Source organism: Penicillium alfredii (genome assembly GCF_028826965.1).
Source record: "Penicillium alfredii strain IBT 34128 chromosome Unknown utg000011l_segment0_segment0, whole genome shotgun sequence".
Lineage (NCBI taxonomy): Eukaryota > Fungi > Ascomycota > Eurotiomycetes > Eurotiales > Aspergillaceae > Penicillium > Penicillium alfredii.
Genome location: NW_026622708.1, coordinates 1,075,961 through 1,087,496, shown reverse-complemented (window position 1 = coordinate 1,087,496; position 11,536 = coordinate 1,075,961). Strand labels below are relative to the sequence as shown.

General features: G+C 54.0%; 5 protein-coding genes across 5 annotated transcripts; 4 read left to right on the top strand and 1 right to left on the bottom strand.

Annotated features, from left to right (window-relative positions):
* Nucleotides 1-387: 387 nt before the first annotated feature.
* NUU61_008834 (putative GPI anchored protein) lies at nucleotides 388-1,031 on the bottom strand (the record flags this gene model as incomplete). Its single annotated transcript, XM_056659359.1, has 3 exons — nucleotides 388-583; nucleotides 723-805; nucleotides 873-1,031. 3 exons carry the CDS (start codon nucleotides 1,029-1,031, stop codon nucleotides 388-390), a joined length of 438 nt encoding a protein of 145 aa, XP_056507652.1.
* A 1,337-nt stretch (nucleotides 1,032-2,368) lies between these two features.
* NUU61_008833 (serine hydroxymethyltransferase) lies at nucleotides 2,369-4,172 on the top strand (the record flags this gene model as incomplete). Its single annotated transcript, XM_056659358.1, has 5 exons — nucleotides 2,369-2,512; nucleotides 2,576-2,632; nucleotides 2,685-2,778; nucleotides 2,842-2,979; nucleotides 3,028-4,172. 5 exons carry the CDS (start codon nucleotides 2,369-2,371, stop codon nucleotides 4,170-4,172), a joined length of 1,578 nt encoding a protein of 525 aa, XP_056507651.1.
* A 217-nt stretch (nucleotides 4,173-4,389) lies between these two features.
* NUU61_008832 (MOSC domain protein) lies at nucleotides 4,390-5,777 on the top strand (the record flags this gene model as incomplete). The annotated part of the gene is made up of 3 exons (XM_056659357.1): nucleotides 4,390-4,404; nucleotides 4,475-5,681; nucleotides 5,755-5,777. The coding sequence occupies 3 exons, from the start codon at nucleotides 4,390-4,392 to the stop codon at nucleotides 5,775-5,777; spliced, it is 1,245 nt and encodes a 414-aa protein (XP_056507650.1).
* A 1,445-nt stretch (nucleotides 5,778-7,222) lies between these two features.
* NUU61_008831 (putative Patatin-like serine hydrolase) lies at nucleotides 7,223-9,204 on the top strand (the record flags this gene model as incomplete). Its single annotated transcript, XM_056659356.1, has 4 exons — nucleotides 7,223-7,289; nucleotides 7,350-7,926; nucleotides 7,981-8,909; nucleotides 8,963-9,204. 4 exons carry the CDS (start codon nucleotides 7,223-7,225, stop codon nucleotides 9,202-9,204), a joined length of 1,815 nt encoding a protein of 604 aa, XP_056507649.1.
* A 579-nt stretch (nucleotides 9,205-9,783) lies between these two features.
* Nucleotides 9,784-11,342, top strand: NUU61_008830 (uncharacterized protein; the record flags this gene model as incomplete). Its single annotated transcript, XM_056659355.1, has 2 exons — nucleotides 9,784-9,806; nucleotides 9,947-11,342. 2 exons carry the CDS (start codon nucleotides 9,784-9,786, stop codon nucleotides 11,340-11,342), a joined length of 1,419 nt encoding a protein of 472 aa, XP_056507648.1.
* Between the last annotated feature and the right edge of the window lie 194 nt (nucleotides 11,343-11,536).

The following is an 11,536-nucleotide window of genomic DNA, read 5'->3' as shown; positions in this document are numbered from 1 at the left end:
AATAAGAAATAACGGCAAGGTATGTCCAGGAGAATATCACGCAACAAAAGAACCGAAGAAAATCCAATCGAAAAGAAAATCCAGTCAACAATCAAAAGATGAACATAAAACACCCCAGAGAACAACAGTCCTGTAGGGGTGTCATTATGTATTATCTAACAAGAAACATAGACAAAGAACATATACACCCGAAGAAATATCCCATCGCCGTGAAACCCCGCAAAAACAAAATAACGTCGCAGCGATTGAAATCAAGCATAATCTCAAATCTGCTGCGACATCATCTCATCGCCGCGTATCAGTCCCATTTATCCCTCGATGAAACACACCAATGCATGGATCAAAAAAAAAATGGGACGAATCAAGATCGCACATCAAGCCCCCACTTTACAGCAGGAGAGCGACGGCACCGAAGACGGCGGCCAGACCGGCACCAGCGCCAGTAGCGGCGTTGATGGCACCGGCGTTGTACGAGGACTGCGAGGGGGAGGCGGAGCCCGTGCCGGAGGGGGAGCCAGGGTTGCCAGAGCCCGAGCCCGAGCCCGAGCCCGAGCCAGAGCCAGCGCCCGAGCTGGGGGCACCGCTGGGGGCGACGGGGGGGCGCGACGGGGCTCTTGATGGGGGTCTGCAGAGGGACACCGCTGGAGCTGGATTGAGAGAAGTAGATTAGTTAAAACTGCTCGATAAATCATTGGGAATTGTCTTCCGAGTAGGTTACTCACCACTGGTTGCACTGGGTGACGGTCTGGGTGATCAGGGGACGGGTGACGGTGAAGGGACCGTGGGTCATGGTGATGTCGCCAGGCTAGAAGTAATTGTGTTAGTTCGATCCATAAGATCAGAAGATTTGAAGAGATTCTGCGCAGGCTTACCGTCGAGATGCTGTAGGTGTGGCCACCGTGCACGACCGAGGTGGCCTCGGGGCAGTAGGTGGTGTAGTGGGTAACAACCTCAGTAGTCAGGGCGTGGCTGCTGGAGGTGGCGACGGCACCGGCGGCCAGGGCAGAGAGGGCAGCGATAGAGAAACGCATTGTGATCGGAGAAAGCGTAAAAAATGTGGAAAGGGGGTTCCAAAAATGTTCGTTTGAGGAATGTGGTAGGAGTATAGGACACGAGGGTGTCTAGTTAAAGAATGACTTTTGCGAAGTTTAAAAAAAAGAATGTACTCGGAATGAAAAAACCGGGGATACGCAAGAGAATGTGATGGGGAAAGAAGAAGAAGAGAGAAGGAGAGAGGGAAAGGGGGGGCCGGGGCTTATAATCAAAAAACCCCCGGGTCGACTCAGGTACCCGTGCACCAACCAGAAAAAGGGGCGAGCGTGGCAATAACAGCCTCACACTTCTTTTTCTTTTTCTTTTTCCCTTTTATTATTCTAATATTATTCTTATAGTCTGGACCATTGGTCCAGTGGATTCTGGCCTCAATAGATCAGTTCAAGGCCCTCTTGTGGGATTATTATGGGGACATTGATTGGGAACCGGTTTGTGGTGCGTGGCCCAGAGGATCGTTACCTCGTCGGGCACGGCTGTTAGGGCTTTTTGGACGATTTCCAAGTCTAGGCTTACTGGGGCCATAATATCGCTATATCCATGGATATACTTGCAATTCAGGAGAGATGAGGCAGTCAGACGAAGTCAAGAAAGTATCTGGACTGGTATCAAACAGAGCGCATATCTATGAATGAAAATAGGGACACCCGGGTACATGAAGGACACAGTGATGGCCGAGTGTTCAACTGATCTGCCCGGGATCTCTCGGCTGATTGTGCCTCAGGCGCCCCTTGCGTATTTACGCTTGAACACCGTGGTCCCAAAATAAACAGTAGATAGACCATCACTAGAAACCGAAACCCAACACCGTTCATGCTATCCGCTGCTCTGGCTATCTTCAATCTCGACACGTCCAAGCCCAATATCCTCATTGAGCTCGGTGCCATGCCTTGAACACTTGACTCGCCTGATCCAGAGCCAATGCCACACAACATCTCCAATCCGATGGTACTGGTCCCTAAATGGATGGTGAAAGGGCGCGGGACCTTCTCAGCAGCGCCCGTCCAGTGTCCAGAGAGAACCCCGGACACCGACGAGAGCTGACACAGATAGAACGCCGTCTCTTCATCTTGGATTTAGTTGTGTGAAGAACAAAAAGAAACGCAGAATTTTCGGGCGGGAAAAAGGGCTCCGCGCACGGGCCAGGCGGAGAGCTCAAAGGGGTTTAGCGCGGCTGCTTTCCGCGGGCAACGGGAAGGCGCGATGGTCCGAGATGCGATAACCTCTCCGCTATAAAACCGATGCTTTTCCTATCGATTGCCCATTAAAGCTCAGTTGGAATTGCAGGTTTCTCTGTGACTTCTTTCTTCATCGCACCATGTTCTTGTCGCGCTGTGGCCGACAAGCTGCTCGACTCCCCCTGCGGAGCTCCAGACCGCCCGTAGCTGTCTCCGCCTATCTGCCCTCCAGACTAGCCCCTCTGGCGCGGGGAGTGTCGTCGAGTCGCGATGCACAGCAGAAGGTACCGGCTTGAGATGGCCTCAATTGGCTTGGCTGTGGAAGCTAATATGTATCCCTTTACCAGCTGCTTTCCGCATCCCTCGAGGATTCCGACCCCGCCGTCTATAACATCCTGCAGAAGGTGCGTCATTGCCCCGGAGCTAGCCAGTGGATAGCGGCTAAGACCATTGCAGGAGAAAACCCGCCAAAAGCACTTTATCAACCTGATCCCCTCCGAGAACTTCACCTCGCAAGCTGTTCTCGATGCGCTTGGCAGTGTGATGCAAAGTAGGCAGCTCTAGCTCCCGTGTACTCTTAAGCCAGGCTAGGCTAACCTTGGTCGCAACCCAGATAAATACTCCGAGGGCTACCCCGGTGCTCGCTATTATGGTGGAAATGAACATATTGACGCCTCGGAGCGGTTGTGTCAGCAACGCGCGCTGGAGACCTATCGTCTCAACCCAGAGGAGTGGGGAGTGAATGTCCAACGTATGTCGTGTTGCTGCAATGGCATGAAAACTAGCTGACTTAACCCAGCGCTCTCTGGCTCGCCCGCAAACCTCTACGCCTACTCCGCGCTGCTCAACACCCACGATCGCCTCATGGGCCTGGACCTACCACACGGCGGCCACCTGTCGCACGGCTACCAGACCCCCACCAAGAAGATCTCGGCCATCTCCAAATACTTTGAGACTCTGCCCTACCGACTGGACGAAGCGACGGGGTTGATTGATTATGACGGGCTGGAGAAGCTGGCCCACCTGTACCGGCCCAAGCTGATTGTCGCGGGCACCTCGGCCTACAGCCGCCTGATCGACTACCCACGCATGCGCGCGATTGCCGATACCGTGGGTGCTTACTTGCTGACTGATATGGCACACATCTCGGGTTTGGTTGCTGCTGATGCGCTCCCGTCTCCCTTCCCCCACTCGGACGTGGTGACCACCACCACGCACAAGTCTCTCCGCGGCCCGCGTGGTGCTATGATCTTTTACCGCAAGGGACTCCGCGGCACCGACAAGAAGGGCAACCCCATTATGTACGACCTGGAGAACCCGATCAATGCGTCGGTCTTCCCTGGCCACCAGGGCGGTCCTCACAACCACACCATCACTGCGCTGGCCGTCGCGCTCAAGCAGGCCCAATCGCCAGACTTCCAGGCCTACCAGAAGACCGTTCTGGACAACGCCCAGGCACTGGCGGAGCGGCTCGGATCCTCCACTAGCAACGGCGGTCTCGGCTACAACATCGTGTCTGGCGGCACCGACAACCACTTGGTGTTGGTGGACCTGAAGAACCGCGGTGTCGACGGCGCCCGTGTTGAGCGGGTGCTGGAGCTCTGTGGCGTTGCCAGTAACAAGAACACGGTGCCAGGTGACAAGTCCGCTCTGAAACCCGGTGGCCTGCGTCTGGGCACTCCGGCCATGACCTCGCGGGGCTTCCAGCCCGAGGACTTCCGTCGGGTAGCCGACATCGTTGACCGCGTTGTTATTCTGACTCAGAAATTGGACAAGGCCGCTCGGGAGCAGGCACAGTCTCGTGGTGCAAAGAACCCCGGGACCATCAAGGCGTTCTCGGAGTACGTCGGCGAGGGCGAGGAGATCTCAGAGATTGTATTGCTGCGGCAAGAGGTGGAGGACTGGGTGGGCACGTTCAGTCTGCCTTGGGCCGAGGATCAGTAGACATTTTGTGGTTTTTTAATTATCTGTACATTTTCCTGCATGGGTTCAACACTTCCACACGAATATGATTGTTTCACAGCTCGAGCAGATATATGGCCCCAGGGGCTATGCGCAAGATGATAGATAAGCGATCAGCGATAAGCTCGGTCAAAGCGCGATGCCGTCACTTCACATTGGCCAAGTTGGACTTTCCCACACCATACAGTCGATCGCAAAGATGAAAGTCAGCCAGGTATGCGTTGAGAAATTGCAATTCATCGCCCTCAAACTCACTCCGGTGACTACCACTGATTGATGGCCAGCTCTATATTTACCCGATCAAATCCCTACGACCGACCTCCATCACTGAGGGCATCCTCACTCCGCGTGGTCTGCAATATGACCGCCGCTTCATGCTGCTCAAGGTGCAGCCCGCCACCGACAACTCCGGATCCACAACGCTGAAGAACATGCACGTCACCCGCGCCCCGGAGATGGGCCTATTCCAGACCGACATCGAAATCCCCCAGGGCGAAGATGACCGCGGGAAGGTCATTGTTTCGCACCACCCCCCGTCGCAATCATCATCGGCAGCACCAGGCTCGGATGCCGAAGTCTCCTCCGTCAACAAACTAGAGATCCCGCTCCAACCCGATGTGAAGAACCTCAAGTCGTTCGAGGTCGTCATGCACCAGAGCCCGACCACCGCGTACGACATGGGCGCAGAGTACAACGAGTGGTTCAGCGCGTGCTTCGGCTATCCCGTGGTCCTCGCATATATGGGGGATCACTGGCGCGAAGTGCTAGGTACCCTAGCGCCGGCGAAACAGAAACACAGAAACGGCCAGTGGTGGCAGACCTGGCAAGACTCGCTGCTATCCCCGAGCGGCCTCGAGAAATGGATCCACCCCATCCTCATCGTGAGCTTCTTCATCAATGCCATCTATCAGACCAAAAGCTATATCCAGAACGGCATGTCGCCCGAAGCCGCTAAGGCGCTACTCCCCGCCGCACTCGCTGGAGTCGCCCTCGTGGTCTACACGATCACGAACAAAGACGACGATAACAAACAGGAACATGAAGACGGGATCAGCTTCGCCGACTGCGCGCCGTACCTCGTCATCTCCGAGACCTCCGTCGACGACGTCTCGACACGGCTCCCTGACGGCGAGGAAATGGACCACACCAAGTTCCGGCCGAACATCGTGGTGTCGGGGGCCGAGACGGCCTTTGAGGAGGATTTCTGGACCAAATTGGCCGTGGGCTCGGACCGCGTCTCGCTGCTCTTGACGGGGAACTGTGTACGGTGCCAGAGTCTGAATGTGGACTTTGCCACGGGCAGGATGGGCGACGGCGAGTCTGGGGCTGTTCTGAAGAAGCTGATGAAGGATCGCCGGGTGGACTCTGGCGCCAAGTTTAGTCCCGTGTTTGGTCGGTACTCGTTCTTGGATCATGCTGGTGATGGAATGAGTATTCGGGTCGGCGATGAGGTGGTGGTCCAAGAGCGTGGTGAGGAGAGGTCTGCTGTTGGTAAGTGTCTCTTTTTCCCTTCTTGGTTGCTACTTTCTATGCTCTGGCATGACTAATGGATATGGTTTGATAGACTGGCCCGGGTTGACGAACTGAGGTCCACTCCACAGAGAATAACGATCTGTAGATAGGCATTTGTCAAGACATCTAGGAAGAACTCAAGGAAAGGGAATGTATAAAGAATCAGCAATATATCTGTGTCATGGGTGTTTACTTCGGCTTTGTTAGCATATAGATTCGGACAGCATCAATGAATAATTTTCATGGTCATTAAAAAGCATCAAGCCAGCCTTTATATATGCCAACGAGACCCCTGATTTCGCCGCTCTCCCCGATGAACACGAGAGGCATTAACGAGAACGAGAGCGAAAAGATGTTTTGATCTATTCCCAGACCTACGATGTCTACATGAACGGCCTTGGTCCGAAATTACATTCCCGCTAGATCATGTACTTGATCCGATCCTGTTTCGTCTCTTCCACTACTGTCACACTTCATGGCGAGACAGCGCCGTACATGTCCGTCAAGAACTAATTGAGCTCTTGGAACTAGGGCTGCCGGGTGATTGTCCATAAAATCCGACTGAGGAGGAGTCCAGGGAGCATGCGCGAGATTATGAAGACTTCGAGACTATGCAAACGCTCAAGCTTTGGCTCTACGGCTCTCTACATACGAAGTCGGATGGATGGGTTCCGAGCGATGCATGGGATGCTGCTCAAGAGGCTCATTGAACAGCTTATGATGAATGGATCCAGACGACTCGGGAATCAGAGGATCGTGGTGAGGATATGACAATGGAAAGAGCGTCTAAATTGTGGTCATTCAATGCGAGGTAGTGAAGTCCAATGTTGAAAAAGTATTTGTAGGTGGTCTTCACCCCAACACTTTATAGGGCCCTACTTGGTCGCCTGAAAAGGCAATGTTCCAGTATGTTCTTTGTCAACCTTGCAGTACATCTCAATACTTTCTTATGTATTGAAAACCAAGTATAAAAGAAGGTACCTGATGGTCCCTGGATGTTTTACACTGCCACAATTACGTCAAGCCTATGCACCGCCACTACATCACATGACCTGCTCCTATCCATGGAAAAGCGACTCGATGTGGATTCGTCATTTTCTAAGAATAACTGAGAGCTTTCACCTCTTTCGTTCTGCCTGCTGGTCTGTCTATTTTCATTCTTTTACGTGGCCATACTCCCAGCCCAGCCTTGCTGTGCGATTACGCTCCAAATCAACCTTGCAGGACCCTATCGGTGGCTTGGCCCCTCCAGTCCCTCATACGCCGCTGCCTATTCGGAGCCCACACAATAAAGCGGATCTCTCACGTTGACCTCGTCACACTTTCCCAACCGGCGCCGCATTTGACCATTGTGGTTTCACCGGTTACACGCTTCCACGCTTCAACCCGGCTGGTCAGGCGCCAGTCCCGCGACTCCGGGCCATAAGGCACCGCTGAGCCCCGCTGCGGGTAAGCTGCCGCAAGAAATAAAAGAAAAACAGCGATCTTTTATTGCTCCAACACCCACTGCCGCAGTCGCGATGGATCCCGCTTCCTTGTGTCGCAAGGATACAACCAAGGGTCCTCCGTTGAGGATCCTGTCGCTCGGTAAGGACTACCTGTTGATCACCTCGTAGACCCATGATTGACCGAGGCTGACTATCGCAGATGGAGGCGGCGTTCGTGGCTACTCCATGCTCATCATCCTTCAGGAACTCATGTACCGCACTTACGTCGAATGCGAGGGCAAGCCTCCGCGCCGCGACCAAATTCCCAAGCCCTGCGACCACTTTGACTTGATCGCCGGCACTGGAACGGGTGGCCTCATCGCCCTGATGCTCGGTCGCCTGCGTCTCGACCTCGAGACTTGCAAGGAAGTATACGTCCGCATGACTCGCAAAGTCTTCGAGACTGACAAGACGATCGCGGGTATCCCCTATCGCTCGACGCTCTTCAAGGCCTCCAAACTCGAGGAGGCCATTCGAGAATGCGTGCGGGAACATACAGTGTTCGAGGCCGAGGGAAATGATATGCGTGATTCCAACCCCCGCGCCTCCATCTCCAGCCTGCCATACAGCCCCGGCTCAATTCCTCGGCGCTCTGTCAGCCGAGGTAGCTTCAGCACTGCCAACCCGTCATACACATCTCCGCCGGCGAGTCAAAGAGGCTCTACCTTTATCAACGGGCTGCGTTGGGGCAATCCAGATGCACTGCTCTATGATAGCCGTGAAAATCGGACCAAAACGTGAGTTCTGCCGAATTCCGGCCACTGATAACCCGTCTTAACTAATGCTGTTAGTGCTGTCACCGCTCTCTATAAGGGTACCCCGCGTAACGGACCGGCCGTGCTCCTACGCTCCTACGACTCCCGCCGAGAGCCCCCGCCTGAATTTGACTGTACTATCTGGCAGGCTGGTCGTGCGACTTCCGCCACGGGGCTGGCTTTCAAACCTATTCAGATCGGCCAGCACAACTTCATCGACGAAGGCCCCGGGACATACAACCCCGCGCCGCAAATTCTGGACGAAGCTGTCGTGAATGAGTGGCCGGGCCGCGAGGTCGGCGTCTTTGTCAGTGTGGGCACCGGCAAGCGACCCTCAGGTACCAACAACCGACAGCACGAATGGTGGGAGGACTTCTTCGGGGACGCGCTGGGCACTTTTGCGGAGGCGCGACGACGACTTATTGCGAAGATCGAAGGCTGCGAAGACATTCATCATGACATGCTTCGGGAATATCTTGCCAAGCGCAACGTGAGCAAAGACAACTACTACCGCTTTAACGTTGAGGTCGGGGTTGGCGAGTTCGGCATGAACGAATGGAACCGACTTGCAGACATCAGCACCAACACGCGCAGATACCTGTCGAAGCCTGAGGTCAAGAAGATGATTCTGGACGCGGGTGTGAAATTCGCAAAGATCGAGCGCATGAACCGTCGCCTGGCGAATCATGCTGCCGCCGGGGGTGACCGGGATGACTTGTCTTTCGACCTCGCAACCGAGGAGCTGTCAATATCGCCCCATCCCCCGTCGTTATCGGTGCCGCCTCCGTCGAATCCCATCGCCATCGAGTTACCCGCCGAGCCCGTCGAGTATCCACCACATCCCCCGGCACAGGCGCCCCCCGTCCCGACTAACGTGACCATGTCTGCGCCACCGGATGACTCGCTGCCGGTTCACCCCACGCCGCAAGACAATATCTCACCAGCCCCTGGGCGGCAATCCGGCAGTGATATTGCTAGCTACCGCCATAGCCACGAACACAGCCGACCGGCATCACAGCAACAGGGCTCCCCCGCCACAGCGGCGAGCAATTCCCGCCTCCCAGCATGCCGCCTCCCCTTCCCCCCAAGACACCCATTCCCTACCCATCTCAGGAAGATGGCGGGGGCATCTCCATGCCCGCACCGTTATTTGCCCCGCCTCCACCTCCGTCGACTGGCAAGGTCCGGCCCCCGTATCCGGTGGATGAGCCGCCGCCCGTGGTGAACCGGCAACGGAAGCCAAGTTATCACGTCCGCTGACTTGTGTTTTTGATGACTCTTCTTTCTCGGGAATTAGGGGCTTTGGTTTTAGTTTTGTTTTGTGTTTCTCAATGGATACCCTTTATTCGGGATGGTGAAAGAGAACGGGGTGGCCCATCAAGATTGGACCGGCGAGGCATTGTGGCGCATGGAGACAGTTTGATCATCTTTTTGTTTCCCTTCTCTGGTGGAAATTTGACAACGGGGGCATCTGTCCCTGCATGTCTGCACGAGGCATGATGAATGATGACGTTTATGACATTGAGGATGTGATCATGGAGTTGTATAGTACTCAGTAATGCGAGACATCTCCAAGAAATAGTAGGCCCACTTTCAAAGCGACCTGTAGCTTGATACCCAGTTGTGACGGGGACTGTCAGTGAAATAATCGGCGCCCAAGCCCCCTATCTCGCGGATGTGAGGAATAAGCGGCACTTCCAGGCAGAACCCACTTACTTGGGGCCGGCCCACCCTGACGATGATCCATACAGCTGGGGGCCAGGATCAGCCAAGATGGTGAGAATGTACAACGTATTCCTTCTCCACCTTCTCCTCCTTCCACCTTCTCACCCTCCGAATATGGCTGATGGCTCAAGCTCAAGGTCAGTGAAAGATGATCCATCGAGATATGTCACAAATTTCATCTCTCGCGTTCCCACTGACATCTGCCAAGTCCCGTGTCTTTGCTGCCCAGCGATTGCTGGCTAAAAGTGTTGGAACACCTCTCTCCAGAGGACTACAGGTCACTTCTTTTTGTGTCCAAGAGCAGCTCCTCCTTCATCGAGCCTTTTCTCTTCCGGAAAATCGCCTGGGATTGGAAACCGATTCCTTTCCGCAGAGTGCTTCTATTGTTTCGTGCCATCTTACAGAAACCAGAGCGCGCATCCCAAATTCGCCACTTGAGTCTTGTGTCGCATGAAGAGGAAGAGGCTCGCGATGACTGGAAGCCTCCAAGCTGCCAGACAGACTGTAAAAAAGAGATTGCCAGCTTTCAGGATGTCTTGCACCACGCTCAAGTGATTGTCGAATCTTCGGGGTTTCCAGATACTAATACCTGGGCCCTTGCTCTCAAACGCGGAAACCCATATGCTTTCGTGTCGATCCTTCTCTCCCAACTCCACAACTTGCACTCTCTTCAGCTGGATTTCTCTTTTGTGTGGCAGTCAGGGTTTCCGGGACTGATGCTACGACATGCTCTTCTTTCTTCTTCCTCCAAGTCTTCATTATCTCGGTTCAACTCGCTCACGGACGTGGACTATGGCGCCAACGTTCCCTGTGACCAACAATCTTTTGGTTATCCAGAGATTTACCAAGACCGTGGCTATCCCCAGTGCAATCCGGAACAATTCCCTGCTTGGTTTTACTTACCGTCTCTTCGATCCCTCAAAATATGGCTCCAGACTAAGCAGGGAGTCGAACTACCCGATAGAACCCCTGATCTCTCTCGGCTTCAGCGTCTGATTCTAGCTCGAACAACCATACAGGAGGCTCAGGTTCCCAAAGTCCTTTCCCTTGCCCCCCATTTAGAAACCCTGCATTTGGGAATGGCTTATAGATGGGGCAAGGAAACAGCATTACAAGACGGGTCATTCATCATCCAAGGTCTGGAGTCCCTTCGGGAGTCTCTCAAAAACCTCTCCTTCGGTATCGAGTACTTCCCACCCACCATGTGCGGTAACGTCTGGCTGAATGCGGAAGAGGCGAGGCTAAGCTCCCCATTCTACGGCCTGTTGAAGCATTTCCACAGCCTTCATTCTGTGGAGATGCCAGCCAATCTACTGGCCGGATGGGCGACGGAGCCATCGGTTGATCTGACATTGGGTTTACCCGCCACAGTCGAGCAACTCTGTTTGCGGGCCGATTATCACACTATCGATGAGGAAGGCTGGCATGAAGATTGTTTGCTAGATCTGGTCACGCAGAACGCAGCAAGGCTACGTCCGCATATGCCTGGTTTGAAACGACTCTCTGTGCGCGGGTGTCCATTGCTCTTCGGCTCGCCCGTTCATAACCAAGAAAGAGATATTGCGCGGGCTGCTTGTGCTCGGGAAGGGATTGAATTTGAGGTTATATGTGACGATGTTTCCAACGGGATCTGGACTGAGACAAGAATGTCTTCTCAACGGCAGACACTTTAAACAATTTACAACCTAGCTTCCCTTGTTTTGTCAATCATAAATAGCAAAGCTTATTATAGACGAGGCTTCCACGTTCCATATTGTTTGTGGCTTCTGTATATTGGAATGACACTTCCATGGCTCCAGACACTGCTGAAATCCCCCCGCGCAAATGATCTCCTCGTAGATCATATATTTCTCTCCTCTTTCCGCCT